The sequence below is a fragment of the Microtus pennsylvanicus genome, chromosome 4, assembly GCF_037038515.1.
Source record: "Microtus pennsylvanicus isolate mMicPen1 chromosome 4, mMicPen1.hap1, whole genome shotgun sequence".
Lineage (NCBI taxonomy): Eukaryota > Metazoa > Chordata > Mammalia > Rodentia > Cricetidae > Microtus > Microtus pennsylvanicus.
In genome coordinates this window covers 93,182,773-93,210,619 of record NC_134582.1, presented here as the reverse complement: position 1 = coordinate 93,210,619, position 27,847 = coordinate 93,182,773, and the positions used below count along the sequence as shown (strand labels likewise).

Genomic DNA, 27,847 nt, shown 5'->3' with positions numbered 1-27,847 from the left:
AGCAAAGACCAGACCTTTTCTTTAAAAAAAAAAATTTATTTAGAAAGTATAAACCAATTGTACCACTTGAGTTTTCTTTTAATACAAGACTCATGATGCAAAGCTGAGGCCACGGTGAGCTGGGCCTCAAGGACAGCTGTGAACCACACATGATTACTAAGAAATGTCTGGAAGGGGCAGGCAGGGTGCCGTTGCTGATCAGGAAGTAGATGTGGTCTTGTTTCTAGTCCCCTTACAATTCATTCTGTGCTAGGTGCTGAGTTCACCTGCTCACAGAAGGTGGGTGCAGGGTCTGGGCACAAAGTGCTCCTGAGGACAAGCAACTCAATGCCAAAGACAGAGGCTTGGCACGAGCCTAGCTGCAGCTTTGTACAGGTGAGAGCGGCAATGTCTGCCATCCAGGATGACAAGAATCAGAAGGAGCTAGTGCGATATCCAGCCTTGGGCAGTCTTTGGTCTGGAGGTCAGATGGATCCTCCCGCTCATACAGTACAAGGTCAGCCTCCGTGAAGGTGGACATCAGAGAGCAAGCTGCTGAGAAGAGTGCTTGGGAAGAGGATCAGAGCTGTAGCTAGGAAGGCCAGACTGAGGCTGCAGCATCTCCCTGGGCCTGAAGAGCCCATCGGGTGCTTTTGCCCCAGGAGGCAAATAGAATGGTGGGGACCACTGTGTGGCCCCTCCCACACCCTCACTTCCTGCAGAAGACAGCTACACCTTCCACCTATGCCAAGCAGACAAGAGGATCCTTTGAACCTACATCAGAACTGCCATCACATGGCTGCCGTGGCTTACCTCTCTCAATGAGAGAAGTACTGACAGCCAGGAGCCCAACCTTAGCTATGAAGGTATTTCTAAAATTCTGTGGATTTTTGTTTTGTTTTAAAATCTCCACAAACTATGGACCACCATATTATAAAGTCAATTATGACCTTCAGATCAGAGGGACATCAACGTGCCACCGGCCACCTTTCCAGAATTCAGGCAGTTCAAAAACCTGCTTTTGGATGATGCATTTCTGCCACATCCCTCAGGAGCCAACAGGGGTCAGCAATTTGGTTTTCCTTAACTATATTTTCATTGCAAGGGAAGCCAATTTAATTTTGTCAAGAGAAGGTTACAGGACGGATTGCCACTGAAAACATTTGCCCGGGGACCATGAGCTATGATCAGATCTGTAGTGTGTGGTGGCTGAAGCAGCACACATGGGGACGCTACCCAGGCTTAGTACACGCAGCTTTCTGATTAACCCCAGTAGGAACGCGGGTGTCTCTGATGTCACTCCTCTGCACAAGGTCAGGAAGCCAGGGTGCACGACTTCCCAGGGGTTTCTAGAGTTCATCCTTCGCCTGGCGCAGGACAAAGCTGTGTAAAGAATCAAGGTCTCTACCTCCGTTGTGCTCACCCACTTTTTCACCTCCTCGGAAAAGCAGCAGTGTGGGGTAGCCTCGTACCTTTAAAAGAGAGGGAAAGTACTTTAAATCACACAAACTGTTCCTTGAAAACTGGGTGGCAGGAAAGTGACACCCACATATGTATGAGGACTTGAATTTGGATCTCCAGCACACATATAAAACTCAGGTTTTGGGGTACCCATCTGTAATTCCGGTGTTGGAACTGACTGAGTCCAAGAGTTGAGACTGGCCAGCCTAGCCAATCAGGTCTAGGTTTAGTGAGAGATCCTATCTCAAAAATAAGGTGGACAGTGACTAAGAAAGACATCGGACACCAGCTCTTGGGAGTTCCCACATATGAGCAGAGGTAAGGCTGGGGGATTCTGTGACTATTATCAGTAGTACAGGATGATTGGGGTGTGTATGAGGCCGGTTCCATACCCATCACCACACAAGAACGAATATAAACACCCCATAGCATCCATCGTGTGATGAGCACAGAAGAAACTCATCAGGTAAACAGACTGGTCCTCCAGTCATGGCCTTTTCCGAGGGTGGTTTAGGTTTATAGATTTCTTTAGCTCCATCCTTCAGGATGTTTGTTTATAACTGAACGCTAAGCCCTCGGGTGGCTAGGGCAGGGCACCAGGCGGGTGCTGGGCAGGCAGGGTCATGATGGCAGCAGCACACCTCTCTCAGCGCTTGGCACCTCAGTACTGCACACTAGACCCAGCAAGGCCCAGAGCTTTCTCTCTGGCAGAGAAGGCTGGCCTTTCAGAGTGTCCTTTATTTCTCAAATGGCACAACTCAAGATACAAGCCACTCTCTAGAGAGGCCTGGACAGAGTGAACTCATTCCGTGCTGCCAATTGACAGTCCCCAGAGGTACCCACCGAGTACTTGCTGCAGATATTCCGTTCAGCAGTGCAGTCTACTTTTGCGATGGTAACATCTGCCAAGCCAGGGAATTCCTTTTTAGAGAGCTCCTCCCAGGTAGGAGCCAGATTCTTACAGTGCCCACACCTAGAAGAGAACAGGGGCATCTATGCTGAGATCTGGGCCAAGGTCAGTCTGTTTCTCCTGCATGACCGTCACAACAGCATCAGAATCCATATCATCACTTTCTCCCCCTGGGTACACAGGGGCCCTTCCTTTCCTAAAAAGGAATTGGCAGTTATGCCATATTTGGTAACCTCTGAGCCCACTTCCACAGTATGGTGAGTAGAACAGGGTGGACAGTTTAGACTGGACTGTACTGGTGTAGATTCCTTGATACTTTAGCCCCTTCTAAGAGGCCACAGCAAAGTTAGGCCAAATCTTGCCTTTTGTGCTGATAGTCACTCTTTCTGTCCGTCCTCCCAAAGGAGGGTCTTCTTCCTTCACTAGCTGGACAGCCTGAGGGTTTGTCTAGATAAAGACTAATTCTAATGGCATCATGTGGGAGCATTTCTTTTTGGTTGTTTCTTTTCTGCAGCCCAAGCTGGCCATGAACTCAGAGTCCTCCAGCCTTTGCCTCCCTCGTGCTAGGATTTCAGGCATGAATCACCATACCAAGCTGCCTTTCTATTCAAGGGCAAAAGCTGCCCAAGTCATGCGTCATAGCATCATTAACCTTACGCCCCCGAGTACAGAGTGGACAAGCAGATAAGAGTGACCTAGTGACCTTGCATCTAACACTCTTCCCCAGACTCTGGTTCTTCAAGTAATGGATGGTGCAATTTTATAGCTAAAGAAAAGAGGCCCAGGGCACCAAAGGACATGCGGAGTTCCAGCCATTCGTGGAAGCTATCATCCTCCAATGCCGGGGAATCTAGGTCTCAGTTTGCTCTCCATCTACTCTTATTCTGGTCCCTGAGGATCACATGGCAGGAAGGTTCAGGTAACTAGGTCACGTACTGAATGGCTTTAAGAGAAAGCTGAGCTCTCCGGAACTTTTTATACGTCCATCCCAATTCACTTCCATTTCTGTTTGTGCCTAAGTAGATTGAGCTTTAAAGTAGATTAATGTTTTTCTCTATAAAATAACTGTTGCTAGCCAGGGTACAGTGGCGTCATTCCCTGCAAGATGGTCTGTGTAAATGACTCTTGCCCACGCAGCTGAGAAACACGCTGTGTGACAGGATGCACTAGCTCATATTGAAGATGGCCACTTACCACGGAGCATAGAACTTGATGAAGGTTATCCCCTGTGCAATGGTGTCTTCAAAGTTCTTTTCGGTGAGTGCCAGCACAGTGCCCTTCAAGGGAGGAAGGTCAATTTAAAGACACTGATAAAAGAGAACAGGGCAGAAAGATGGAATCTGGCCAGAGCCATCTGCAAGTTATATGCAGGGCAGACACACTATCACAGAGCTGCTGGGGACTGTAGGCAGTAGGCTGAGATAGCCCTCCAGGCCTCTGTTCTACCCATAACCAGCCCAGGGGCTTCAAGGACAGGTCCTGTCCTCTAGGACTCTGCAGTGAGGACCAGTCCATTCTAGGCTTAAGCCTACAGCTCCCAAGCCTGCAGCCCAAGACGCCTATGGATCTGCAGGAACTAACTGCCAATGCCATTTTTCTCGTCCTGCTTATCTTCAAGCATTTATTTCTTCTAGCCATCAGGAACCGAGAACATGGATGGGATGCTGGTTATAATTACATAGGCTATGTATTCTGATATGCAGGCTGGGGAATGTCACACGGGCATTTTAAAGCATTTCTGTCTTACAGTTCTTTAGATCTCATCTGTATTTCTCTAATGTCCCACTGTGGAGCACTGACTTAATAGCTCCGTGTACTGGTGGAGACTCCCAGGCTGAGTGGGCCACAGTAAGCAGCCATGCTCTCTGAGAGGCCAGATTGGTGATGGAAAACTTGGTTATAAACAGCCATGGTGTATAAAGACAGCCCTGTGGGGTGTAATTCCCCACTAGAGATGACATCGTGACACACATGATCTCTAACACTTATTTAGTGGTCACACTTCAGGCTACCCGTGACCAGTAAGAGCACAGCTAAGGAACGGGTCCCTAAGCTTAAGGGGGGGCCTCTTGCTGCCCCACTAAGGGGTAGGGGCAACTGACACCACAGATTTTTCCAGTTTTCATGGCCTGGGTTTTCAAGCGCCGGCCCCAGTGAGTCTCCCTCTCTGCCACCACTGGGTAAATTGGAGTCACCTCCCTCCCTTGCTTCCTGCTCCCCAGGAACTATCCTCACTTGGGTGGGATCCTTAGCCTCCCTCCTCCTACCCCTACTTTGGGGTCTCCTCGTGTTTCAAAGCCCAGAGCCAACAGATCTCCCTACCCCAGCAGCCGCAGCTCATCTTCCTGAAGGTGACTGCTCAAACTTGCCAGGGCTCCACCTCCAGCTCCTATACCTCCCTGTCTTGGGCACCCCACTGCATTCCTGGAACTGTGTCCTCTCAGTGCCTGCCTGCGGCCCTGCTCTGGACACAAAGGCTGGCTTTCCTGACGGTAGCTGGCTCACAAGCGCCCCCCTCTGGCAACTGTTGAGCTGTAGGCTCTCTAGGCCGGCTCCCTGAACACAGGCTTGTCACAGAATTCTCTCATCGTATCCTCCAGAGACCCGCACCCTGCACAGACTGGGAAACAGTTGGAAGGGTTTTTGTTTGTTTTCCCTGGCACCCCATGGCAGTACCTAGAATGTGTCTGAAACTTGATAAATGCAGAACTAAAAAACTAAAATCTAAAACCCAAGAACCTTTGGGGTTGAAGAAATGGCTCAGTGGTTAAGAGCTGCTCTTGCAGAGGACCCAAGTTTGGTTATCAGCACCCATACTAGGCAGCTCAGAGCGGCCTGTAGTTCCTGTCTAGAGGTCAGATGCCTCTGGCAGGCACCTGCATGTACACACTCCCACCTACGCACTGAATTAAAGTGATAAAAATAAATCTTAAAGCCCAGGAGCCTTGAATGAGTAAGGGCAGAGGCTGCCCAAACACACATGAAATAGTCTGTGATCCGCTGACCAAGCCCCTGTGCTGCCCTTCCTGCTGCAGATCTCCCAGGAGCCTCTGCTTCAGGGTCAGAGTAAAATGACAGCAGTCAGTTCTGGAGTAAACAGAATGGGGCCCGGGCTGCAGGAAAGGCTTAAGAGAAAACCCTCGCATATACTATCCCCAAGAAACTAGGGCAAAAAGGCAAACTCTGGAGGGATTTTCTCACATTATAGCTCAGGTTTTTCAAAGGAAGCCTCTGCTGACCTTGGCCATGCACAGCATGTAAGAGTAGACAAGAAATCATTCTGCACTGAGAAGACTCTGAAGGCGGGCAGAACCATTTTCCTCCATCCTGACAGACACCCACCTTGTCACCCGTGGGTTCAGCAGCCAGCTCTGGGGCCTCTGAGGGCTCGACGGTCTCTGGGGCCACCTCTGGACCCTGCAGTTGTGACTCCACATAGTCTCTCAGTGACTCCAAGTCCCGCTTTCCCTTGTACTGATCCACCTGTCCAAGACACGGGCCACAGTGATGCTGGCAGCGTTCTCAGTCACATGCCCGCCCACCCCATTGGTCCAGTTGGGCACCGTCCTGTGGATCTGCCTGCTCCCATTCAGACGGGAAATTAGATTCCACAGCACCCACCTCCTACCCCTGCAAACACAAGCTGTACATCCTCAGAGTCTAAAGTAGAGGCTGGCCATCTATCCCATTTCCTTGAGAATTCTGAGACGCTGACCATGGGCAAGGCATGGACGGGGCAGAGGACAGAACCCCACCCCACTGAGAGCTAGCAGCAATACTGTTCCAAAGCCTGGAAGGGCTGTATTCATCCCAGAGCACAGGCGTCCTGCACAGGTGTCTAAGCCAATGAAAACCCAAAAGTCCTTCAGAGCAGTTTGACAAATGTCAGTTTTCCTGTTCACTAGGTCTTATCAGTTAGGAAGCACACATCACACTCCACCAGCAGGTGACAGCGGCCATTTCCTAACCCTGTAACCTCAGCACCTCAGCCGCAATGGCGAGTGGAACAGTTGTCCCATCCACACAGGAGGTGAAGACGCACCTTCTTGCCATCTCGGAACCACAGCAGAGTGGGATAGCCTCGAACCTGGTTTTCTGAGCAAAGCCCATAGTGCTGCGTGCAGTCAACCTGTGAACAAAGAACACAGCACCCAGTTAGTGTCTTCAGAGCCTGGGAAAAAGCATTATCAGACAATTTATACTTAACAAAAACGAAAAAAGTTTTAATCCAGATTCTACAGCATCTGTGGCAGTCTGCTGCAAGTTTTAGAAAGACTTTGTCTAGAAGCCGTGCACACCACCACCCACGCTAATGGCACATGGTGACAAGACTGTCTTGAGATACAGGATTCATTTGAATTCCACTAAAAGTGGCAGATTTAGGAAGCCTCGCCTGACACCTGGGAAGGGCGTGGCATGAGCTAGCCCGGGCAGTTCCCAATGCCATGGAAGCTTACTGTCCCTTGTAGCTCTACCGTTTCAGATCAAGACAGGGGACACAGTTCAGTGATGTGCATGGGCCCCTGTGCATGTACCCCCGGAAGTGGGAGCAAGCAGTTCACGTTTAATAACAACATCTGGTAAGTGTAGCACCATAACTTGTCCCAGTAAGAATTACAGGAGCCATTTATTTTGGTGGGAACTGAACCCAGGTCCCTGTGTATATGAGGCAAGCACTCTACTGCTGAGCTACATCCCCTGCCCTTGTTAAAATATTTTTATTTTGAGATACAGTCAGTAAATTGCTACAGCTGGCTTTGAATTTGTGACCCTCCTGCCTCAGACTCCAGAATAGCTGGGGTTAGAGACCTGTCCCATCAGGCCTGGCTCAGATTACTACATGTAAATCAAGATTCTGCTTGCCTGATATTTTTAACAAACATTTTAAAAATTTGTATCAGCATTAAAATTAGCCAAGCAGAACTAAGCCGTTTTTTAGTATGTCAATAAAGGGTTTAAACTATGTTAAGCTGTCAGGCTGCTGTGAGAGCCGTTAAGGTGTTAAAATGAAGTCCAGGAAGCTTTAAGCTGGGCCTTGAGGGGCACAAGCACTCTCCAGGGTCCTGTCTAAAGTAGCTCCAAGTGCCTGGCCATGATGGCCCCTCACAGCCTGAGTCTGCTCATGCCTGCTTCTACTACAGCCTGGGTAAATCACCTCCCGTAAAAACTCGCATAATAATCTGAAGTAAGGATACAGAGACTGGGGCAAGAGAGACTGCACGGGACGCACTTAGTCCACAGCACCGAACAGGGCACTGACAGCACGGCAGGCACAGGAGAAGACCCACACTCACACACTGAGAATTACAATTTCCTCGGCATCGCCCCACCCCAGGGCCCATGCTAAGTAGCAAATTCTCATCTTCGTGACTACACATGATTCGCCTTGTTTCCCTTCTGCAAAGTGGCAAATGAGGAGAGACATTTCAACCAAGGCCAGCCTACCAGGTCTACCCAACCCACCCTGAGGTTCTGCCTCTGCCTCTCATAACCAGATAAGTAGCCCTGTGGCAGAGTAGAAAAGGGAGATTTTCTCTAGAGGCTTTCCATAAAGAGTGAGTGTCTGGTGAGTTCAGAAAAATCAATGAGATTAAAAGCACGTAGTAGTCCAGGAGCCGCTCTGGATAGTTCCAGAAGACCTGGACACACAGGAGCTGTTACACACTACTTCTGGCTTCTCTGTATGAACGGTGGACAGTAGTACAAAGCAGGGCTCGCCATGAGAAGCTCTGGCCGAGCCTGTGTGAGTGCAGAACCCAGGACCCTTTAGGAGAGCCACTGGCTGAGCTCCACGGACAACCAGTGCACATTCTACAAGGCTCTGCCCCATATCTTTGCACAGCTCTAGGGCTGCCAACTCAGAATTGGCCATCCCTTCAGAATAAATCGGCCAAGGCCATAATTTATCTCCAGGCTGTGGGAAAGCCAGCAGCCTCTAAAACCAGGCTGCCATCTGTGAGGGTGAAATGAATTGTCAAGTGGCACACTAACTGCAATTAATAAATCAAGTTTTCGACTTTGCACACGGAATGAATAACGGGCCACTCTGCTAATTAATCCAGCCCAAAGCAGACTGTTTCCAGTTTAACAAGGGCTTGCACTTACCTTGCCAATCTTGACAGTTTCGGAATGTTCAAGGCCCAGAGCCAGTTGCTCCCAGGTTGGAGCCAGAGCTTTGCAGTGACCACACCACGGAGCGAAGAACTTGATAAAGTGGTCACCTGTAGGGAAGGCGAAGGCAGAGAGGAGGGGAAAGCAGCACTGGGGTTTATGTCACAAGAGACCAGATGCTGAATCGAAGAATACAACTACTCTGTTCCTCTTGCCCACAGATCTCAAGTCCTTCTGGTAAAAAGGGACTCACTACCATGTATGTTTATATCTGAGATCAAAACAGTAACTCACAATCAAATCTGTCCTCTCTGAAGGGTTATAGAGAACCAACTTACACTGCGAAAACTGGCAAAAAGGGAAAGAACTGTGCATTTTCCCTGCCTCTTTTACTACCCTAACTACAAGTGAGGAGGCCAGCACGGACACGCCTGATGGGGGAGGGACCAGACAGTGGCCATCGGTGCGGCTCCAATCACAATCACAGAAACAGACATCATAGTCACAGACAGCCATACAGCCTTCCAGCATCCCAAAAGTATATACGGGAAAAACAAACCAAGGAAGTGTGTGAATCCACAGCATGTGAATCCACAGCAGAGTCCAGATTGGGGAGTTCTGCAGACCTGCAAACCATGTGCTCAGTAAACACAGAAAGACATGCTGGAGAGCATGCAGATCAGCAGGGCCTTACAGACACTCTCAGCCTTCAATGAGGCTAAGTAAAAGAAAGCCAAAAGAAGGGGAAAAAAGAAAGCTCTTAAGATCCATAAAATCTAACATAAACTTGGGGGAAAAAAGAAAACCATTAAGCTGAGCATGACAAGTCAGATGACTAAAGCCTGGTGTTTAGTAATACACACCTGAGCTATGAGGCCATGGGCCCACACAAGTGCCACGGGAGAGAGGATGGCAGAGAGCCCTGGAGGTGGGTGGTGCACAGCGGGCTGCGGTTTTTTGATCTGGACAGTGGTCATGGAAAACTGTCTTAAAATTCATTAAGCCCTACTTTTGCTTTTTGTACTTACATTATATTTTGCCAAAAAAAAAAAACAGGTTTAAAAAACCACAAAACCAAGTCCTCACAACATTATTTTCTGGACACTGGGGACTTTTATCTGTCTGTTCTGCTTTACATAGGCTGACAGCACCAAATCAGGAGAGAGCCCCCAGCGGACAGGAGGCAGTGTGATGGTGACCTGAGCACTGGTGGCTGAGGTCTTCTTGCTATGACAATAAAGCATTTCAGGAAACACGGACTCACTTATTTTCAAGGCTAATCTTTGCAGACAAGTGGAGTACAAACCCCGGGCAGCAGGGTGGAGACTGGATCCCTAGAAGCCAAGCCGCTCTGATGGGAAGCCAGCAAGGGCAGGAAGCCAGAGCTAGAGCTGCCTTTTGAGCCTTAGTGAGCCCTGGAACAATAATACCACGTGGGGTCTGCAGGGTGTGTCCTGCAGGAGACACTTGCTCTGGGCGGGGCAGGACTGGGGAGACTGTCTACAACATTTGGATGTACATTCTAACAGAACCCAAGTTAGTTTGACTTCCAAGTAGGGAAACTCCCAAGGTCCCAGGGCTGGAGAGCTAGTACAGATTACAGACCTCATTCTAGTGGTAAGGAAAGCCACCATGAAACTATTTCAGTAATACAGGTGTTGAGGGGGTGGTCTGACTCCCAGCAGGCAGGCTTCAGGGCAGGTACAGTCCTACGTTCTTTTCCACAGTGTGCACAAGCCAGTCTTCCAGGGGGTTCTCCCCATGGCAGCACTTGATAATGGAGCCAGCAAGGAAGCTTTGTTTGCTTTCTAGCCACATGTGCTTGGGCCAACTTCTGAAACATGCCCGTGCACTAACAAAGGGAGGCCTGTGCTTCATTCACAGTGGAGAGTGTAGGAAGACATTTAGGAGACTGATTCCAAAAAGGGAGTATAAAGAACACCTAATTTGATTCATAGTTGAACAGTCCTATTACACTGTTTAAACAAAAAATGTGCTTGTTTCAGCCTCCAGCCAGTAAACATATAACCACCATAACGAGGGCTTTCTTATCCCCGGGTGTTGTGTGCATACCCAGTGTGCTCACAGCTTCAGGGTGTTGTGTGCATACCCAGTGTGCTCACAGCTTCAGGGTGTTGTGTGCATACCCAGTGTGCTCACAGCTTCAGGGTGCTGTGTGCACCCGGTGAGCTCAGAGCTTCAGGGTGTTGTGTGCATACCCAGTGTGCTCACAGCTTCAGGGTGTTGTGTGCATACCCAGTGTGCTCACAGCTTCAGGGTGTTGTGTGCATACCCAGTGTGCTCACAGCTTCAGGGTGTTGTGTGCATACCCAGTGTGCTCACAGCTTCAAGGTGTTGTGTGCATACCCAGTGTGCTCACAGCTTCAGGGTGCTGTGTACACCCGGTGAGCTCACAGCATTGGCAGGCAGGCCCACAAGGATGAAGCAGGAGGGGGTGCTATTTAAGAGCAGGCTTATTAAGCAACAGTCCACTGGTGCTGAAGAGACAGCAGGAGTTGTGACTCGATGTTGCTACGAGCGTTCAAATGGCAAGAGGAGAAGCCAGCACAGAGCCCCATGGTCACCAGTTCCATCCTTACCTTGAGAAACATGCAGCTCAAAGTTGTTGGCGGAGAGTTCATACAACCCCTGCTTCAGTTCAGGGGCTCTGGGAGGTTCCGCTTCAGGCTCTGGTGTCTAACAAGAAGAAGCAAAGCAATTATCTTTGGTTTTGTCCTTGAGGATGTAGCTGATACAGGCAGGTGACCTGTCCCTGTCCTGAACAGTCCTCGTCTGTCTGTCTCACAGCTGTGCTGAACAAGGCCAGAGAGACAGGAAATCACCATCACCAAGTGCTCCAGGTGCATTAGCACCAAGCCCACCCTACAGGACTGAGGCTCTGAACAGGTAGGCGCTAAAGACACAAAGGTGGAAAAACAGCTAGAGGTGAAATCACAAGGGAGCAGGTCCTGGCGACCTTCAGTTTGCACAGGGGGCAGGAAGAACAAGAAAGAGATGCTACCAAAGAGTGACAAAAAGTAGTGATAGGAACCAAGAACCCGACAAGTCACAGGAAGGAGAGACATGGAAGAGATGGCCTTGAGAGCTAAACCTTAAGAAAGCAATTCACATGACAGGTTTAGGACAGAAATGCAAAGGATTTTCTGCCAGCACAGCAGGTAGGTGACATCCCAAGAGCCTGCTTGAAACGATGAATAGAACCAAGCCCCATATTTGCTACTTTCCCTGAGCATGCATTCCTGTGGCAGTTTAATTTGTACATGAAGCAAATGGGAGATTTAATAATAATGATAAAATAGAAATCACAACAATATACTAAAATAAAAATGGCTTAAAACTTGTGAATTGGAGAGAGCCCTGAGCAACTCCGGCCTCATTCCCATCACACCCAGAAGGAGCCTCCACTGGTCCAAGTCTTTTCATCATCATAACCACAACCATGAGGCTGAGATCCAGAAGCCACAGCCATGCCCAGAGCCACTGATCCCAAGCCAGGCACCACAGGCAACAGAGGCCCAGGCGACCTCACCACACAGCATATGCCAGTGGAGACCAGAAGCCATCCCAATGAAGGTTTGGAGAACAGTAAAATGGTCCAATGTAAGAAAGAGGTATGTTTTCACCAACAGGAACATACAGAAGGAGCTGAGTGTCTTCACAGTGTGGAAGACAGAGAAAGACTGTAGTTTGATGTTGCTGAAGGAGAAAGGAGACTGGGGACAGCAAATGTTACAGGCCTTGGTTGAGTTCCCGTGCAAGGCAGTAAAGACACAACAGACCATAACCTTCATAGACGCTATCTGCCTTGTATAATTCCCAGTGACGATAATTCCCAGAACAGTGAGAATGGGGAGAGGAGGTCTGGAGAGACCACAACACTAGCCCTGTCACATGCTAGTGTTCCCACCTTAGTGTGTGTGGGGAGTACACTGAACACACAGTAGTGACAGGGGACACTAACAATCAGGGTTCATCAGAACAAAGTACACCAGAGACACAGAATACACATGGGTTACAGACTACACTCCCTCAGGGCCCTCTGCACCAAAGGCAGCCTAGAGAAGAAGATGACAGTGAAGAGGAGAAGGGACATTAAGGAGATGAGATCAAAGTCAGCAGCCACCCCATTTTAACTGCCACTGCAAATTTATATACTAATACAGATGCCCAGAGAACCCAACACAGCAAGATGCCAGAGACGAAAGCAGCTGATCTGTCAGTGGAGAATTTATCTGCTCCAGAGGCTGAGCAGGGCAGGGCTAAGTAGATGGCTTACCATCTCCACCAGCATCCAGTCACCCAACAAGAACAAATGACTATACAACTCTAGCAGTAAGAAACGGACAAAGTAGGCTGGAGAGACGGCCCAGCAGTTGAGCTGGATCGTTCTTGCAGAGGACCAGAGTTTGGTTCCCAGCTCCCACCTGGCAGCTCACAGCCACCTATAACGCCAGCTCCGGGGGCTCCAACAGTCTCTTCTGACCTCCAAGGCAACTGCGCTCATCTGCACACACCTCCACACACACATATGAACATACATAGTAAAACTATTTTCTAGGAAGAAATGAAAAGAAGAGCAGGGCTGAAGACCCAATGCTTACTCTCTGCCCCTCGACCACATACACTAGACCTCTCTGAGCTGCCTACACAGCACGAGCATTTTAATATATTTACCTTCTGGTAATGATAAACACTTTTAGAAAGGCTGCTTTTTCTCAATACATCTTTAAATGTTTTTAAATTGCTTCATATCTCGTCAAGTTAAAGTTTTCAAGAACTCGATTTTTAATTTAAATAAAAGTGTATGTCCTACGTTGCTTTCTATTACTATAATAAGCACCATGACCCAAAACTAACTTGGGGAGGAAAGGATTTGGTTTATAATTCCACATCATAGTGGATCACTGAGAGAAGTCAGGGCAGGAGCAGAGGCCATGGTTGGTTGCTGCTTACTGGCTTGCTCAACCTGGGTCTGTAAGACACCTGCCCAGAGATGCCACTTAGTGTGCTAGGCCCTCCTACATCAATCATTAATCAAGAAAATGTCCTACAGACTTGCCTACGGGCCAATCTTATGGAAGTATTTTCTCAGTTAAAACTCTCTTCCTAGATTATCTCTAGCTGGTGTCAAGTTAATGAACATGACATTGTCTACATTACAAATTCAACATCCCTAAAGCCAACCACGAATATTCCAAAATCTGAGCTTTTGAGCAGGCACCTGTAGTTCATTTTTTCATTCTTTGGGGCCAGCCACCCAGCTCCCAAATAAATACATGGAGACTTATTCTTGGTTATGAATGCCTGGCCTTAGCTTGGCTTGTTTCCAGCCAGCTTTTCTAACTTAAATTATCCCATTTCTCTTTAACTATGCTTTCCCCCTGGGCTTTCTAACTTTATTTTATATGTCTTTCTTTCCTTCTTACTCTGTGGCTGGCCCCGGCAACTCCTCCTCTTCTCCTTTTCTCACTCCTCCCTCTTCTTCTCTTGAGCCTAGATTTCTCCTCCTATCCTCTCTGCCTGCCATCCCCACCTATTTCTCTCTCCTGCCTAGCTATTGGCCATTCAGCTCTTTATTAACCCAATCAGGTGTTTTAGGCAGGCAAAGTAACACAGCTTCACAGAGTTAAACAAATGTTCCACAGCATAAACAAATGTAACACATCTTAAACTAATATTCCACAACAGGCACCACATGCTGGGAACCCACACTGGCCTCATGTCCCAGACTGAAGTTAGAAAGTAGGCATACTGAAAACACTGTATAAAAATTACCTTTGGGACATACAGAAAAAGCACATATAACAAAACTAGAAACATTAATGAATTTCAGGTCTAGACTTGGCGCTCTCATTCCCAAGACATTTCATTAGATATATGTGAATGAATCAAAATCCAATTCCCCCACTCCCACCCCCAGCACATGCTCACAGACACAAATTATATAAACAAATGCAATTTAAAAAAAAGAACACTCTATAGAAAGACTGCCTATTTGGGATTGAGAATATGGCTCAGGGATAGGATACCTGGTTGAGTCAAGGCCCTGGGTCTAATTTATAGCACCTCAAAAATGTGCATATTTAAACTTTTCCACAAGAAAGCATATTTCCTAGTGATTGTCTGAGAGCCTCTACTGCTCAGAGACACTAAACATGAAGCTTAGGTGACTGGTTCTAGCATGCAGCCATCTCTCTCCTACACTGAAGGTGAAAGCCCTCCCAGCCTGTACGTCCCAATTGGAGCCAGGTCTCCACATACATCCATTCTGCCACCTGCCATCATGTACAGGACACAGCATCCCATTAGTAGGCCTCTTTGTACAAAGTTTAAGAGTTTTTTTGAGACTATTACCTTCTCTTTAAAATTTTCTATGAACATAGTTGCTATGAACATAGTTGAGCACATGCCCTTGTGGTACGATTGAGCATCGTTTGGGTATATATCCAAAAGTGGTATTGCTGGGTCTTGAGGAAGGTTGTTTCCTAATTTTCTGAGAAATTGCCATATTGATATCCAAAGGGCACATGTGCTCAACTATGTTCATAACAGCATTGTTTGTCATAGCCAGAACCTGGAAACAACCTAAATGCCCCTCGACTTAAAAATGGATAAGGAAAATGTGGTACATTTACACAAGGGAGTACTACACAGCAGAAAAAAATAATGACATCTTGAAATTTGCAGGCAAATGGATGGATCTAGAAAACATCATACTGAGTGAGGTAATCCTGACCCAGAAAGACAATTATCACATGTACTCACTCATAAGTGGCTTTTGGACAAAGTAAAAAACAAACAAAACAACGGCCTACAATTCACAATCCCTGAGAACCTAGATAACAAAGAGGACTGTAAGAGAAACATACATGATCTAATTTACATAGCAGGTAGAAAAAGACAAGATCTCCTGAGTAAATTGGGAGCATGGGGACCATGGGAGAGAGCAGAAGGGGAGGGGAGCAGAGAAAAATGTATAGCTCAATAAAATCAATTAAAAAAAAAAGAAAAGAAAAATATAGGTAGTTTTGGATTTCACACTGCCAGGAATGTAAGTCACTCAAGAATCTTGTTGACTGAATAAATGTGGTAGTTCAAGTGTTTAAAATAAAATCTTGCTTAATTCATACCCACCCCTCTGGAAAAAAAAACTTTCATAAGAAAACAATACTGTTTCAATCTACATGAAAACCCCACCTGCCCCTGCAGCTTTTCAGCATGACAAAGATGCAAATTCACCCACAAGCTTGTGGGTTCTGGTTACCTAAAATGAGGCCAGCTCCTCGATACTACAAACACAGTAATGGTGGTTTCAAATGTGAGGTATGGAAACACTAAAGGAAGCAGCGACTTTCTGATGAGCTGGGACATCCAGAGTGAAGAACACAGCTGCAGGGTCACACACCCTTGAAAGTGGCACCAATGAGAGGTGGAGCTCAACCCAGTGCTGGGAGCACAGGCAGCCACAGTCAGTGCACAGCTCCGACACAATACAGAGCCCTCAGTAACCTGTTCCCACTGCAGTGTACTCAGAACTCCTGAAGCCCTGACAGTTGTCAGAGACGGGAAACAATGCAACGCTGGCTACTTTTCCAGTCCCACCAACACGGCACCACAAGCCGTCAAGTCCACCTACCCTCACGTAACCATCCACATACAGAAGGACCCTTAAAGGAACTGTGTAGCATCATTATGATTTAGAGCAAAATGAAGGTTTCCGTAGCAGCCTTAGTAAATAACACTTACAGTGTTCTGATGGTGCCTACACACAGACAGAAGGAAAACACTTGAGCATTTACTAAGGGTTTTTAGTTTTACATTATTAGTAAAGCCAGTACAAGCCTGGAAAGCTGAGGATCAAGAAGCAAAAGAAAAGAGCCACACTATGGGCAGACAGTAGGAGCAAGCCCAAGTGAGCTCCGGGAGCTGGAGACAGGAGAAAGCACTGGAGATTCAACAGGGCCTGGTCTTGCCTGTCTCCAGGTGGTCAAAGGCAGCCCCTGGTACAGATGCATGGGTGCTCACTGCACTCACGTGGAAGCGACACAGTGCCTATGTTACAGCAAAAGTGTGTGTCTGTGCCCTGAATATTTACCAGTGACAGCTCTGGATGGATGAAAGGGATCAGGAGGGAGACGAGGCTGGCAAAACAGTGAAAAATGGCACTTTCGTACATGTTTGAATATCTTCCTATGAAGAACTGTGTTCAGGTTATTTATCAGTCAGTTCTGAGACAGGTGCTTAGCTGAACAGGAACCTGGAGACGGCAAGAGGCTCCTCTCCAGCCTGGCAGTCCTGCCTTGCCCTGAATGGCGTAAAGAAAACTGAAAAGTAAGCCCATAAATCTGAGGCAACACCACCATTTGCCAAGGACGGTCACCATGCGGCGGGCTGCTATACACTAACGATATCTGTAGCTTAAATGAAATAATTCCAGAAAGCATGAAGGCAGATAAATGTTATGGACGGCCTCCATGACAAAGCCATTTGAAACAGCCTCCAAGGGCTGTGAGCTGGCTTGTCCCAGCTGCCACCTAAACAACTCAGCACGGAGTAAAACACCTATTATAGCTTACTAAACATCTAACACTCATATAAAAAATTCATAGAACTCCAAGACAATCATGGCAAACTACTTAAAGGAAAAAGTAGACAAATGAAAGATAAAGTTATTGAGCTACAAAAGGAGCAATCAGAAACAAAAGCAGAGACGTTCAGTATAGTGACACACGGCTATAATCCCAGCTCTGGGGAGATGGGGAAGTGGGGGGGACCTGAGTTCAAGGCCAGCCTGGGCTACACACTGAGAAACACAGTGAAGTACACAAGAGTCACTTGACGACTTCAGATAGAAACGAAAAAGAATCTAATCCCCAAGGTTCTTGCCCAAGGAAACCAGGAATAGTTCAGGGGATCAGTATGGTGAACCGCCTGTTCCCAACAGTGAGTCAGAAATCTACAGCTGTCCTGACAACAGGAAGCTCCCCACAGTCCAGTGAACATGCTGTGGAAATTCCACCATTTAAGAACAATGATTCCCATTTACTCAGTATCTCGTACTTAAGGAGAACATGCTCGGGTGCTGTGAGCTCCTCTGAGCAAATTTAGACTCATTCAGTCAACCAGAAGCAGCACAGGGAGAGATCTATTTACAACTTCAAAAAGAATTGTAAGCTTTCACCTCGCCTGGCCTCTGGGCTGTAAAGGGAGGGGGGAGGGGACACTTACAGGCGGCTCCTCATTCAGCGTCTGCAGCATCCAGTTTTCCAGTGTTTCGAAGTCTCTAGGACCCTGGTATTTCACCGCTTCTTGGCCAGGCTTGAAAAACTTCAGGCTGAAAGAACAACAACAGATTAGGGAGAGCAGAAGTGTACAAGTTTAAAGCTGCTCTGGGTTAAGAGCAACCCATGCAGGGAAACAGCAATGGATCCGCCAGGGGCTGCAGCCAGTACCCATCTGCCACTCAGACAGGACTTCAAGGGAATCAAAACTGATGTTACAGGAGTTGTCCCAAGCTCCTAAACTTTCACACATTTCCGATGTTCTTCAAGGGAAATACGACTGGGGTGAAAACTTGCAGATGCACGCTGTGAGTTAAACCTGCCCTCAGTACTTCCGCCAGGCTTCACCCTGTTAGCATCCTTCCTGGCCTCCTTGTTGCTCCCGCTGCCTGCGGGCCTCGCTTAGGCTTGCCGTAGACAAAACAGTCTTGCAGTAAGTTGTTTACAGAGCACCGTGGCAGACGGAATCCCAATCCCAGAGGGATCCCAGCCATCAGGGCCCTCGAGCTGCTGCAGTCTATCTGCTTACCTCCCCCCACATTCACTTCAGCCCCAGAGCTCCGCTTGCATCCCTGCATCCCCGCGGAACAAGAATCTTCTATGCACTGGCCTCTGCGGAATCTGCAGAGATGAGGGAACAGTTCCTCTGATGTGAGTATAAGACATCAGCAGAGGATGAATGTCACACATGCTGGTCTTCACAGAAGTTGTCAAGACTGTATTAAACGTGTGGCTCCTGTCAGAAGGAGAAATGCAGGCAAGGACTAGGAGCCCTCTAACACCTCCCGGAAATGATCTGGGTTTTGTGAGGTGATACACAATGTTCAGAAACAGATTTTTAAGATAGGATGTGTACAACTCAGATATGTAGTGTAGTGGCACAGGCAGTGTGGGCTTCAGTGACACAGCAAGACTGGCCTGACAGCCCATAAAGCACAAAAATTCATTTCCTATAGTTCTGGAGACTAAGTCCAAATTCATAGAGTAATACATTTAATGTCTACAGTGGCTTTCTGGTTCCCTAATGGCACCTTCTCCTTGTGTCCTCATGTGGCAGGAAAGCCAAGAGAGCTCTCAGAGCCCCCTTAATAGCATCTACCTGCAGTACCAACACAGTGGGGTTAGAATGTCAGCATGTTTTCCCAGACACAAACATCCAGCCCATTAACAGACAGGTAAGTTCCCTTTAAATGAAGTTCCATGGCTACACAAGGAAACCAAACTACATGGTGGAGTTTGCCAAAGGGTGAGACAGGAGGATAGCAAGTCTGAGGCAAGCCTAGGATACACAGAAAAGCCCTGCCTGGAGAAGAACTGAGGAGTGCTCGCTTAGCACACACAAGACCCTAGGCTCCCTCTCCAACATCATGAAATGAAGGGAAGAACAGTCCACTGGCTATATCTGGCAGCTAGAAGGACAGAATGACCTTATGGAGAACATTTGAGCAGATGTCCAGCATCCTCAGGCTCCCAGAGACAATTCTCTTAAGCTTACAGTAGGTTTACATCCTCACAAGCACATCCTAAGTTAAAACAACAGCAAGCTGGACCACTTAAAAAACATCCTACCCAGCCTAACAAGTGCTCAGGCACACACAGGAGCCTCAGGTGGGTAAAGTCACCTGACACCAGAACAGTGTTTAATGTCTCCTGTAATTTACTGTGCTGAAAGCGGTGGGTGGAATGGCTGCATGGGGCTGCTTCTGCCCCATCACGAAGGTGAAGGATAGCAAGTCAAACTATCTTTAAGTCTGGAACCATCTACACAAGGAAAAGCTGAGGTCTGATAAGTAGATTTAGGCACTATACTGTACCTCCAATAAAGAACATATGAAAGCTAGGCATAGAGGCACACACTCAACACCCCAGTACTTTGGGGCCCGAGGCAGGTGAAGCTTATGCACAAGGCCTAGAAACTGAGTTCTGGATCATCTTGGAAACATAGTGAAAACCTAGCTGAAAGAAAACCACCCAACAACAACACTAAAGTCTAAGCAGGCTAAAGTACACTGTCATAATCAGAAAGGAAGCAAAAGCACTCACAGGTATACCCGCCTGCCTCAAAACAACCACCTTCACAGCACTCTGCCCCCCTGCGCCCTGTAAACAAACAGAAGTTTGTCCTTGGGCACTTCCGCAGGCCCCTGATCAACATGGGAATCCCTCTCAGACCACATTCACCACATTCCAATTTCTTTAAACACACACACACACACACACACACACACACACACACACACACACACACACGTCTGACTTACTCAGGGGGACTTGATTTTCTAAATAAGTCAGGATACAAACTGCAAGGTGTTTTTAAATTTGTCAGTGGCACCCATGGGGTCCTGATGTTGCAGTACAGAACCCTGTTAAGTTTCTGCAGTAGTTGGTTTTGTCAACACGACACAATTTACAGTCATTAGGGAAGGGAGTCTTGGTGAGAGATTGCCAGAGTTTAACCAGTGGGCATGTCTGCGGGGAGGGGGTTGTCTTGATTACACTGACGTGGTAAAACATGCTCACTATGGGTGGCCCCATTCCCTAAGCCAGGGATCTCGAACTACTGAGTAACTGGCTGAGCACGATCATGCATGCGTTCATTCTTCCTCTTCTCCTCACTGTGGATGTGATGAGATTTCCCCTCTACTCAACTGTGGATGTCACTAGCTGCTTCAACTTCTTTCCACCTTGATTTCCCCACAAAGACAGTCTCTAACCTGGCACCCAGAGCTATAATAAACATTCTCCTCTCATCTGCTTTAGTCGGCGTATTCTATCACAGCAACAGTTAAGACAGCTTTCCTGTCAGTAACACCCATCCTTCTCACCCACTGTGACTCCAGTTTCAGCCTCCCTGTGGCATGTTTTGTATGGCAGGCAGTATAGAGGGGAAGGGGGCACAGTCAACCCATTTCTTATGGTCCCAGCACCCTAGAAGTACTAGACTCTCACCAGGTGAGTATTTACTTCCCCTGCTACTTATCAACGGCTTCTCTAGAATGCTTAAGGAAACCAAACAGGAGTTCGTTCGTTCATTCATTCATTCATTCATTCATTTACTCACTTGTTCATTAATTCAGATCAGTGATAGAGTCTATGGCCTTGAGCTTTACCAACTGAGCTACATACCCAGTCCCACAGTTCACTTTAAATCTGTGCACTGCACAGCAGTGAGTGAATGCTGTTTACAAGGTACACACACCAGGATCTTCTAAGATCTGACTTGATACAGGTCTGAATGTGGTGCTTATCAGTAAGCAATCGCTAACACCCAGAAGGTCCAGAGTCCTTTATGGAAAGGCTAAATCTCAAATGCAGAACTCCACTGTTGTCCCTGAGACTCAGAGGTCAGGTGACATAGCCAGTGCTGCACAGCTATGGATGGCAGACCTGGGATTCCACTGTGGCCTCCACATTCCCTTGCTGCCTCTAAGGATCAGAGACTTCAGACTTCATACTTAACTCCAGATCCTATGGATTAGTCAATTAAGTTATGCATTACATAGACTTGACTTGGTACCCCAACTGTAACGAATACTTAAAAGTCGAAGTTATTAAGAGTTCCCCTGCAGGAGGACGGGCATAACCCCTTGGTAAACTACTCTCCCATCCCTCCACAGGCCACAGGGCCTGAAAGGGGAGGCTGCTATCTATGAGATCCTGCATCAGCACCACAATGACTATTTCTGGAAGACTCCACCAGACACGGTGCCTGGTCATGAGTCCATGTCCTCCCTCAGGAGGAGAGAGAGACAGGAATGGAAAGTTCAGTCACCCCAAAGCAGATGCAGTAGAAACAATTCCACGACCTCTTGGCTGGAGTCCCTAAGACTCATCCACAGTGTGCTTTAATTTGATTGTCCCCACCCAAACCCATGAAAATTAGTTCCCATTGTGAGATTCCAAGAAGTGGGACAAGGTAGGATCTTTATGAAGCAATTTGGATTAGATAAGATCATATTTGCAAGGCCATGACTCCATTAGTGATTTTATATGAAGAGACCCAAATAAGCAAGCTTTCTTTCACGCTATATGATGTCTCGAGCCACCCTGGGACTCTGCTGAGTAAGAAGGCCTTCATCACACGAAGCCTATCAATCTTGACCCTCCAGACCTGGAGACTCAATACAGCTTTACTCCTGTGTAAATTATCCAGTCCACAATGTAATTATAGCAACACAAGAGAACCAAAACATCCTCTTTTCTTTAAGAAGTCAGTTTGTTGGCCAACTTTCTGTTGCTTTCTAACAAGGAGCTGGGATCATCAGCTTAGAAAGAGAAATAGTGTATTTTGACTCCCTGGTTTAGATGATTGGGGCCATGAGGTAACTTGAATTCGCTGCCTTTGGTCTGTACCCACATAGAACCTAACAGACCCTCTCCTCACAACAAACATGAAACAAGCAAACAAAAAACAAAAGAAAACACAGAGAGGGCTGAGATCACAATATCCCCTTCAAGGACACAACTATAGTGAACCACCAGCCCCCACGTCCTAAAGGTTCTGTATGCTCCCCACAGCACACAGTCTACTGGTCAGCCTAACACCCGGGCTTCCGGAGGACATTCATCCAGAGTGCAGCAGTCAGTCATCATTTGTTCACCCCATTATGCCCACGCCCAGTAAGGGAACAAGTGGCTACCCAGACGCTTATTGCGCTCTGGCTTGTCACAACCCCGCCCCCCAAGAGAAAGAGACCGCATGCTAGCTGCAGAGGATGTAAAGATCTTAAATCAGTAAGAAAAAGAAGAACTGCAGTGGTGGTAAGAGTTCAAATCAAAAGGGATGAAGTCTGAACGGGCTGTATAAAACTAAGTGGAACATCACCCAGGGCTGGATCTCAGGCAACTGGATCCCACCACTGCCCTGCAAATGCTCAACAGAGATTAAGGCTTTCCCCATGCAAAATGCAAAAGGCATCTACAATAAACAGTGCTCAATATAATCTTGTCCTAATAGCAGGGACCTGCTTACACTCAGCGGGGCAAAGCTATGAAGGAAGTTAGCACAGGTTCAGTTTGGGCATTCCTTGGTCACAAACAACAGAGACACGCATGTGGAAACCCCAGCACAGAGATACACTCATCCTCCTTCTTCCTACTTACGTGGGGTATCCTCGCACACCCTGGGCGGAGCACACGTCAGAGCTGGCCGTGCAGTCCACTTTAGCCACGTAGACCTTGGCATCCTCCATGCTGTTGTACTTGTCTCCCAGGTCATTCCAAGTTGGCTGCAGTCGCTGGCAGTGTCCACACCTACAGTGAGGTCAGAGGAAGAGCACATTTGAGCGCCAGGTCCCAGGGCGTCCAGGTTGCTACCTCAGCCTTCTCCACATCAACTCCCCACCCTTGCTTTTCTCAAAATGCAGATGGATAGCTCACAATGACAACATTCTCCACATTCATCAAATTTTGCAGACTCCTGTCCTAACATTCTTTTTTGACCTCTATGTCCAGATACTACCTCCTTGACTTCCAGCTGGCCTACAGGTACAATTGCACTATTTCAGTTTCCTGAAACTTATAAACTTGCTGTGCCCCTGGAACTCAAGACATACATGCACCCTACCAAGAATTTCACTAAACTCCACCTGGACGATTTCTGTTTGCCTTCAGATCTAGCTTATGTATCATTTCCTTCAAGAAGTCTTCTTGTCTTTCAGGCTACTTTGTATCCACTCTCTTCTCTTTCTATGTTTCTGGAAGTCTCTCCTGCTCTCCCAAGCAGCTTATCGCCCTTCTGTAAACTGCTCAGTTATTTACAAAGACAGCTCTCTTCTACTACATAACCACATGTACACAATGCAAGGAGATCTCAAGATTAATTAGCTCTGCACCTTCTCCAGCCAGAACCCTTAAAATATATATAATTTATCTAGACAGGTCTTGGGTAACCAAGGCTGCCTTTGAGCATTCTATGTAGCTGAGGATAATTCTGAACTTCTGCCTTTCTTACTGTCACCTTCCAAGTGTTGGGACTGTAAGTGTGCACAGCCACGCTCAGCCTAATGAGGTGCTGGAGATCAATCGAGGGGTTCGTGCATGCTCGGCAAGCACTGTGCCTGAGCTACATCTCCAGCCCTCCAATCATTGGTAGAATCAAGTATCTGGTATTGACTGCATGAGTTTAGTTATCCGCTCATCTTCAAACCATCTATCTCTAATACCAGCAAGGCCCTGACTTGCCTCTCTTTGCACTGCACTACAGCATCAGCATCTTTCGTCACAGGACCTACAGGGCAGTGCTGACTGCTGTCTTGCACTCTAATCTGTAAGTTGTACCACATGTGAGTTCTGAATGAGTGCATTAAGGCACAGGGCTGTTTTTTTATTCTCTCTTATCGAATAAATAAGTAATGTGCGTTTATAACGTCACTACTTGCTGTGCTGCTTTCTGAAAGGCTCCTTTAAGAAAATGCTCATTCACAAGGAAGACAGGCACTGATAATTGGTACTGACTCAGTAATGCCTCAATAAAATCTGTGGTAAGCCTTTTTTTTGACAGAAGACCTGACCTCCAAAACAAACATCTTAAGGTAGTCCTGAGAAGTCGGCTTCAAGCTAATGTGTCTTCCCAGCAGGACTTTCTTGGGATGCTAAGACAAATCCCTGTTTTATAAAGGCCCAAATAAAATAGGTCTGGAGAGAGCTCAGTAGTTAAGAGAGTACTTGTTACTCTTTCAGATGACCCAGCACCCACACCAGGCAGGTCCCAACTGTCTGTAGCTCTGGTTCCATGGAATCTGACACCCTCTTCGGGCTCATCGGGGGATCCACACATATGGCACACAAACCCATAGAGATACACACATGCACAGAAATAAAAATAAAACATATAAGCAATAAAACCCTAAAACCAGCATCATTCCCTTTTTCTGGAAGATTGTCAGTATTCTTTTTATGTATCTGGTATAAGTGCCAAGAAAGCCAGCACAGTCCTGTCCAGATACTTGGTGTGCAAAGTGCTTGGCAACTCCAGCAGAATGAATGGGGTGAAAATCCACACACAATGTAACTGTATTGCAGGATTTAACTTCTGTGAATTCAGCAAAGTTAGTTCAGCAAGGTGTGGGTTGGGGAAGAAAGGACAGTAAGGAAGAAAGGGGGGGGGGGGAGTTGAGATCCAAGGACTCCTTAAGTGTGTACACAATCAGGCACATGGACTTTTGCTCCCCAGCTGGCCCACATTCCTGTTTGCTCCTCATGGCATCTGGGGCTTAATCAAAGAAAGCTGGCTTGGTTCTCATGGTGGAGCAGAGCCCAGTTACAAGATGCTGCTGGGTGACTGGAGGGTGACTGCCTTGAGGTGGCCACAAGGACCGTCAAGGGCAGTTCTGACATTACAGGAATCTGATTGCCTCGTCTTACAATTGGACCCATCCTCTGCATCCTTGAAAAGGTTCTTATGACGATACATTATTAAAAACAAGGATAAAGATTTAGTTCCCTACACTCCAAATTAAACTGACCATCTGGGGCCGTCACCAAGCAGGCACACCCTTCTGCACCCAAGAACAGCGATGAATTTACGGTCCTATCGAGCTGGCATTTCTGGTTCAGAGTCCTTGTGGTTACAGCACTACTGAGCCAGCCAGCTGCATTTAGAAGGTGGCCTGGGGCCAAGTCACAGCAAAGGCACCTAACCTTAATCTTGACCTTACTATCCCCAGGTTCAGTGTGACCCAAAAACTGGCACCACTACAGGCACCGTGCTCTGATGCTGGCACAAAAAATCAACAGCAGGACAATCCTGCGGCCACCAAGCTTAGAACAAACAGACACAGGTCAATGTTTTCGTTACACGGTGTCCTTGCCCCCAGTATCACACGTAGGCATCTAACATTCTAGGCACGCAACCTGAGAAGTGGGGCCGAGACCCAGTGTATTCTTTCTTGAGCTTCAAATCATTCTTAAAAGTCTAATTTTGACATCTTAGCACTCCATAGGCTGAAACAAAAAGATGATGAATTCAAGGTCAACGTAGCCACACAGAGAGGTCCTGTCTCAACCTCCTTTCAAAACAAACGTCTAGCTTTCAAAGGCCACGGTGGGCGCCTACTCATCTCTGACATTTTTAGCAGAGTAGCAAGAAGCAAACAACTAAAGGCTCACCTTGGGGAGCAGTGTCTACCTAAATACAACTAAGAAAAGAATTTATGCAATACCTATTACGTGGACTGACAAAGACTAGCTGGTTATTTATTGGAAATATTCCAAAATATTTCCACCAGCACCGCAGAGAACCTATCTGCACGTCGATTATCCTTGTAAAACTAAACCCCGCAGATTTATTCCACTGAAATTGGCCCCAGTTAAGTCTTGTGGTGTCCTTAATTGGAGTCACTACTCTGAGAATACTCGTGCAGAGTAACTATTGACACCCACTGGCTGTTGCAGGCTACCAGTATTTTCTCTTTCATTGGAAGCTACAGATTCAAGTCAGCTGTTCTCGGAAAACAATGTATCCATTCGCGGATTCTTAATAGATAATGGCTGTGAGCCAGACGCTTAGAAGTTAATGTAACCCTAAATGAGTTGAAAGGCAAAAATAACCCACTGCAGGGTTAAAAAAAGAAAGTTTCTACCACTTTGGAAGGCACAATCACTGAATAAGTCGCATTCCACAGATACATTGTTCTTAACCGCTTAGCCCCCTTTCCTTAAGGGGCCCCTACCGAGCAAGCCAGGGGAAAAGTACTTTGCTCAACAATAAACAGTCAGCAGATCCCCACACCTCAAGCGGCCTGCGCTCTGAATACTATCTGCTCTAGACCAGAGAGAACTTTCTTCTCTGAGCATGTAGGCCCAGCAAGAAAGAACTGCTATGTCAAGAACAATTCCTGAGGTACAGCTTTCTCTGGAGAACGCAGCGGGGTGCACCAGGAAGCCCCAACCGGAGAATGGAAGCCTGAAGGTGTAGGGCTTTTACATAAACTGTTCCACCTCACACTGTTCCTCCCAACTGACCGGGGCCCCAAAGAAGCAAAGACGAGGAGGTGACAGAAGACAGCTTTGTCCACTCCAGCGTGCATCGGGGACTCCAGAACTGGCACTACTCCGGGCTCCCAGGGGTCGGGGAACCCCAACTCCTCAACCTAGGTGATCTCTTCCCACCCTCGACACACAGAGTGGGAAGTCACATTTTGGGAGGGCCTTAGATTTTTCAACCCAACCCAATATTGAAGGGCCAGCAGCGAGGACCCTCCGGGCGAGGGCACGTGGTCGCCGGGCTCCCACCGCGTCCGGCCAGCACAGGAAGTTTGGGGAGCTGGGCAGGGGACTTGTGTGTGCCTGTGTGCGCGCGCGCAAGCATGTATATGTGTGTGGGGGTGGGGGGTCTGGGCTCCAGCAGCGTGGCGGGGCCGAGAGGCCTTTCCGGGTCTCCCCCTCGGGGTCCGCCCTTCCTCGCGCTCCGCCCGGCGGCTAGCGCCACGTCAGCGGCGAGGCCCGGGCGCAACGGCCCACGCCCCCCGGATGGCCCGCGCGGCCCCGCGCCCTCCCCTGACCCCCGGTCCGGGCCCCGCCGGTCTGCGGGAGCTGCAGTTACCAGGGCGCGAAGAACATGACGAAGTGCGCGGTGCTCTGGATCCCGTGCGTGAACATGTCGGCCGTGTACAGGTGCTTGGCGTGCGGGTCCTGCTCGGCTTCGCCGTCCGCCTCCACCTCCTGGGCCCGGGCGCCCTTACGGGAGCCTAGCAGCAGAAGGAGCGCGGCCAGGGCCGGCAGCCCGGCCAGCGGCGGGAGGAGGCGTCCTGGGCGCGGGGGCATCGCGGCGGGGCTGGCGAGCTCTCGCCCGGGCCGCCGGTCCCCTCCGCGGCACCACCTCCCGCCCCGGCTCCTCCCACGACCGCATAACCACGCCTCCATCTCAGAGCCCCGCCTTAACCACGCCCCCGCTCTCCTGGGCACGCCTCATGGCCTGCCCGACCTCCTGGGGCAACTAGTGGCGTTCTGCTGAAAGCGTCAGGGAAGACCTCGTTCAGGTCCTCGGGTCCTTCGTGCAGCACCTCCAGCGCTATCCCAGTCCAGTTCCGGTCCATCTCGCGAAGCTCCTCCACCTTCCCAAGCCCCTCAGCAGCCTTTTCCC

General features: G+C 48.1%; 1 protein-coding gene across 1 annotated transcript; it reads right to left on the bottom strand.

Moving 5' to 3' along the window:
- Positions 1-25: 25 nt before the first annotated feature.
- On the bottom strand, positions 26-27,847 carry Txndc5 (thioredoxin domain containing 5). The gene is made up of 10 exons (XM_075969858.1): positions 27,308-27,847; positions 22,867-23,016; positions 17,711-17,816; positions 11,062-11,158; positions 8,456-8,571; positions 6,393-6,479; positions 5,693-5,833; positions 3,545-3,627; positions 2,284-2,413; positions 26-1,451 (listed from the first exon to the last, which is right to left on the bottom strand). Exons 1-10 carry the CDS (start codon positions 27,625-27,627, stop codon positions 1,329-1,331), a joined length of 1,353 nt encoding a protein of 450 aa, XP_075825973.1. The 5' UTR covers positions 27,628-27,847; the 3' UTR covers positions 26-1,328.